General features: G+C 39.9%; 1 protein-coding gene across 1 annotated transcript; it reads right to left on the bottom strand.

The window, feature by feature from the left end:
* Positions 1-3,779: 3,779 nt before the first annotated feature.
* Positions 3,780-5,284, bottom strand: LOC104441067. The gene is made up of 2 exons (XM_010054069.3): positions 4,674-5,284; positions 3,780-4,453 (listed from the first exon to the last, which is right to left on the bottom strand). The coding sequence occupies exons 1-2, from the start codon at positions 5,278-5,280 to the stop codon at positions 4,113-4,115; spliced, it is 948 nt and encodes a 315-aa protein (XP_010052371.2). The 5' UTR covers positions 5,281-5,284; the 3' UTR covers positions 3,780-4,112.
* Positions 5,285-6,005: the final 721 nt, after the last annotated feature.

Genomic DNA, 6,005 nt, shown 5'->3' with positions numbered 1-6,005 from the left:
CATGCATACAATAGTCTGTCCTCTCGTGTGATAAAACTGCCGAAACACATGAGTCGATTGCACTCTAACCAAGATTTAATTATGGAAGGACAACGATCTTCAATTCTATTGGTGCCTTTACCACATCTCAACAAATCTTAATCATGGATATATTAGTCATTACCTTGACAAAACACTCTCACTCACATGGGATGATGACTTGCATGGATGAGAAACCGACCGGTAGAGTAGATTAGGTGACGGTTGAAGCAGTTTTTCCACAAGTCAACGTAGGGAAGGAGTGTGGAACAAGCCGTTATAAGAGCACCGGCCAGATCCTAGGTTGTTGCCGAATAGCTAAGTCCTAGGTCAAAAGGATCTTTCTAGTTGTTACCAAAAACAACCATATATTCCCATCGACAGAATTTGCCCATTATCGGTCCCATTGATTCAGGGCCCTTTACATTTCACGGGCTTTAAGACAAAGCTTGATTTGATTTTGGTGTCATTTCTTTGATTTATTATCAATTCCATTCATGATCTAAACAATGAAAAGTCACATTGCTAAGGAGGGAATGAGATTATGTTTGTCCATCTTAAATAAAGTGAATGGTAGTAGCATAGAAGATTAAAACTTTTCCACCTTAAATAAACCTGTCAAAAGACAAGGTAAATGTGCCACTGATCTTCTAATTCAAAAAATTTAGGGCTAGAAAGAAATTGATAACATGTTCTTGACCTTTATAGATGAATGAGAGAGTTACATTAACAGCTCTTCTGATTTTAATATGTTATGGAGAAGGACACGAGTTTAGTAATTAACTAGCCGGCAAACCTCGTGTGATGCACGTATTAGATTTTCTTCTCATTATTTGTAGCAAAAAACCAGCAATTGGTTTTTGGGATATAAGGTGTATAAAATCCTGTCAAATACTAAATCTGGAAAATTTACTTTGAAAACTTGAATGCTTAAAATCCAAATTAGAGTTGTCACTAATTGATTTGAATCAATTGTCCAATTTTCGAATGATGCTATTTATGATCTTAGGGAAGCTTCATCCTAAAGTTCATTTGAAAAGCATGTAGCAGATATCAGAAAAGTTTCTTTTAAAATTTTAAATGAGCAAATGATAATGTGAGCAATGCATGTCCACTCACCCTCGAATTGAAGACAAAAGTTACGTCTTTGTGGTGCATTACAGATGTGGAACAAGTGGTGGATAAGTCTCGAAGACTAAACTGTTAATGTGCAAAATGGCATTACCAAATACCGGGTGCCTCGATTGAACGATAACACGAACCATCATGAAGTTTGGGGATCATGAAAGAAATGGATGAATACAAATTATTTACAAGCTAGAGGAGCAAAAGGTATAATAGAATTCAAATAAAGAGTAAGTGTGATAATTTTGGGGAAAACTTAAAAAATTGAAGCAATTGCTTCACAAGGAAACAAGATTGGGATAGGATCCAAGGAAGAAAATGACTGTTGCAAAGGACGAATGGCGGGAGTGGAAAATTTAAGTTTTTATCACTTCTTATGTTACCCTTTTTATAATTCCATCTTATATGATGTGTAGGATACAACCCATGAAAGTATTCTATTATGACATGTCAATCCTAAGCTTAGGCGAAAGACATACATTCAGATCTTGAAGTTTTGTTAGATAGAATGTTCAGAGATACTCTAGCTACTGGAGAATCACATGGATTTTGCACAAAGTTTATGTACTAAAGAGGATATTGAGGCTACACAAGTTAATATTGGTGATGGTGCAAAATCTACTAATGATAGTTTAGAGTGTCAATTGTTGAATCAATTGAAGGTAAGATCCATGAAAGAGTGGCGTAGAGTTTATAGAGGCAATTCAAGGGAGAAAGAAAAGAAATTGATTAGAGTAGCTCCATTGAGTTCAAGATTGCTGTCGATTCTTGACTTGTCAAATAGAGAGAGAAGCTTCAAAAAGCCAAGGAAGAAAAAAAAATTATTGCTTTATGGGTTAAGACTTTCTCAATTCTTTGCAAAATAAAGTAAGCCTTTTCCAATGGTCATTCGATTGAGCCGTTATTCACGTAGCCTACCATTTCAAAAGCTTATAGGTTTGATAGGGATTGAAAATATTGTCATCATGCATGCCCCACCTATGATGGCATCCTTAAGTTAAATTAAACAAATGACTTCTTGAATCTTGAGCACGAAGTTCTTCATGCATGCCCCACCTAAGATGGCATCCTTAAGTTAAATTAAACAAATGACTTCTTGAATCTTGAGCACAAAGTTCTTCATGCATGCCCCACCTAAGATGGCATCCTTAAGTTAAATTAAACAAATGACTTCTTGAATCTTGAGCACGAAGTTTTTCCCGCTGTTGGAAAGTTCTTGACAGTATCAAACCATGATGATCAATCAATCCCAAAAGGTATGGAGAAAAAGACTTTGGGGTCAAGTCATCTCAAAGCAAACTCTTTTTGGGTCGTTAGAGAGAGAGAGAGAGAGAGAGAGAGAGAGAGAGAGAGAGAGAGAGAGAGAGAGGTATCCACAAGTAGTGGAGACATTCGGAAGGCCGTGTTCGTGGGGTGTGGGGAAACACAACCAATCTAGAAGCTGCTAATTCAAGGCTTGAATTGATCCCCAATTTGAATAATTTATGATTAAGGGTATAATTATTCGCAACGGTTAATTATTTAATCCGTAGTTATCTTTTTGTTTTATATGGTTACAATTGAAATTGAGAGAATATCCGCTTTTGTGCTCGTTATGCAATACTTGACTTTATCTCTATGAACACCACGGGACAAGCCAAATGGCTTTCGTATGATCAATTGACTGAAATGACTACATTAATTTCACGTAAAGATTTATCACTAAATTGGTAGAATTGAAAATTTTAATATTGAATTAGCTTATGTACAAAATATTTAAAACCGATTTGGTAATTTTTCCCAAGTCAATAGGTGTGCTTATTAACCAAAAATAATAAATAAAAAGTATGAAGAAGTCATGTCATGATCTGGCATAGCCATAATTAATTTGCTTATAATTTTAATAATTTTGTGTGATATTTATCGAAATATCTAACATCACTTGCTTTCTTTATATACATGTAATATCACTCCACTTATAAATTTAAACTTTTGATTTGAACTCTTTAATATGGTATAAGAGCCAAGTTTTACACAGTTTATTTCGCCCATGTGACCTTGTGGTCTTCAAATGCCACATGCTGCTCCTAATCCAGGTTGCAATATGCTCAAATTCTAGGTGTTGTCCTAACCTAACTTGGAATATGCTCAAATTTCATGTAGTATTTCTAATTTGGTATCCTTTCACTTATAACCTCATCCTTTTGGGTCGAACAATATGTCAGATAATCATATCATTTCTTTACAAGTCACTCGATTTGGAAATGGCTCAATTTGTTGGCTGTTGGTTGTGAGTTGTGAATTGCAATTTACGAGGATGTCTGAGCATTTAATAACCTCCAAATGAGAGATCTTTTGTCCATGGCTGAAGCGTTTAGTTCTTTTATTTTTATTTTTTTTCTTAATTCGGTCAGGAAAATGGTATAGATTCGATTCCTGAATCGGCAACTAAAGCTCGTCGTTTGTCTCTTTTGTGCTTAACCAATTGTTACAGTATAATCCAACCGGATTCGGGTCGAAGGCCCAATGGGCGGAGCCCATTTCGTTGCCAATCGTGGGCCCATCACTACAAAAGAAGGGAGGCGATGTAAGGAACTGACAATTGATAATTAATAAATAAATTAATAAAGAATTTGCACCGTTGAAAATAAAGAAAATAAAGAAAGTAAAAATATTCCTTTTCCATTTCAACATTGAATCAACATATCTGGTATTTCTATCTTTCCTGTACAAGAACTTGCATCAACCCACAAAAGGCCCTTAAAAAAATATATGGCATCCAAAGAACAAACAAAAAATTACAGCTGTTTTTGGACCTAACTATAGTACGACTCTTAGAAATAATTTTCACAAACTTAGGTCCCAGGGGAAAATGAAAATAAAAATCATCATTTCCTCCCACTATGTTTTCACAAAAAAAAGAAAAAAAGAAATCCATTTTCCTTGTCAAACCTTTCACTTTGCCCACTCCTTTGGCGAATTCTCCGGCCCTACGTTCCACGGCTGATCATCTCCTTGAATTGATTTAACGACTCTTGTCTCTGTAGCCTCATTTCTTCGTTGAACCTGTTGATGAAAGCCTCAGCCCGGCGATTGAGCTCGTCCGGGCTCATCTCCTTCCTCAGCTGGTTGGTGCGATCCCTAAACGTCGCTGATTTCTGCATCGAAGACGGCGGCGGCGACCCCAGCAAGCTGATCTGACAGTCAGTGTCGTCTGCTTTCACCGGCCAAGTTGTAGTAGACTTCGCCCCACCTGCCTCGACTATCGCTTTCCATACATTCTCCATGCTCTCGTTAGATCTCCTCAATGGTTTTCTCAAAATTTTGCCCCCTACAAACAATACAAAGTCAATTACATCAATATAAATTCGACCAAAAAAATTTACGTCATAAAAAGATAAATTTCATGCAAAAAGCGATATTATGTGATTATTTATATTGACTTCAATTCATAAATCCGTTGACCGAAATATCAAAAGCCCCAGTCCCGTCATCCTCGCATATCATGCAAAATCTCGAAATCGATATCTCCTCACTTTAACCCTTCTTACCTTGAAGGCGGTCGCCGTTGGCGGCCTTCCGGCGGACGAGCCTCGGCGAAACCAGAGCTTTCTCCGACGAGTCCACCTGCTTCCGCGGCGCCGATGCGGACCTCCCGAACGCCACCTTCCTCTCCCCTTCGCAGTCACCGTTATATCCATCTCCGCCACCGAATCCCGCCCCATTCCCTTCCACCACCACCACCACTCTCTTCTCCTCGAAATCCTTGAACTCATCGAACGCCGGCGCCGGTGCCTCGACGACCTGGATCTCCTCCACGACAGCGATCCTCCGTGGGGCGGCGGCGGCCTCCGGTTGCGGGTGGCGGAAGCACCTGGAGGTGGCGGCGATGGCGACGATGATGCCGTTGACGATGACGAAGAGGTACGGAGGCCTGAACCACGAGAGGAGCGCCGCCAGACGGTCGGAGTTCGATGGAACAGAGGCTCTGAGGGCGACGGTGATGGACACTGCGCCGGCCGACACGAGCAGGGCTTTCAGGGACGCCATCAAAGTGCTCGACCACACCATCTCGACAACGATCGTTTCAAAGTGAAGTCTGAGAGCGCGAGCTTTGCGTAGTGAAGTTTCGGTGATGATTGATGATGATGAGAGCATCGACTGGAGTTCTGCAGAGCTATAAATAGACGAAGACGAAGGGCGTAGAGGGAGACGCGGTTTTCGGGGCGATCTGGAGCCGTTCAACGGATCCGACGGTGGGCGTGGGAGGAGCGCTGTTGCGTTGGTGATGGGGGTGCCTCGCTTGAGGGCCCCACGCCACCTTCTTTTTCCTTTTAAAATGAAATGCTTAGGAATTAAATAAATTGAAGAGGTAATCGGTTGAGTTACCAGCTGAGGAGATCAGTTGACCGGCTTTCTGTTTGACAAGTCGTAGCGAGGGGCACTAGAAAATTCAATTGAGATGTTGACCGTCAACCGATCGATTGATCCGAAACGTAGAACAGCCGACACTTTCGAGTTCCACGTCTCGATTTCGATTGCTTGAAGTGTGTACTCGCTCCATGCACGGGATAAGGTGATGATATCTATAGGAACATTAATTCAATTGAAAAGTCTGAATGCCCAACGCCGTTAAAATTCAAAAGAAGAAAAAGAAGAAGGCATAGAGGTGGCTGATGCGGGGTCGAGTTGATTAACTTAAGGCGATGAAATATAATTATTGGGGTGTGTCTCGACGGGAGCAACTCATCGGTCTTGACGATATTTATTATTGACAGCAATTTGCCAAATTCATCGAATGATCTAAAAAATACCAATCCCTTTAAATGTAATAGTGAAAGGGAAAAAAAAAGTGGTGCGATAATATATTTTAAATGCTCTTC

Source organism: Eucalyptus grandis, chromosome 4 (assembly GCF_016545825.1).
Source record: "Eucalyptus grandis isolate ANBG69807.140 chromosome 4, ASM1654582v1, whole genome shotgun sequence".
Classification (NCBI taxonomy): Eukaryota; Viridiplantae; Streptophyta; class Magnoliopsida; order Myrtales; family Myrtaceae; genus Eucalyptus; species Eucalyptus grandis.
Note: the sequence above shows the minus strand (reverse complement) of the source record. Positions and strands in the feature narration are given on the sequence as shown.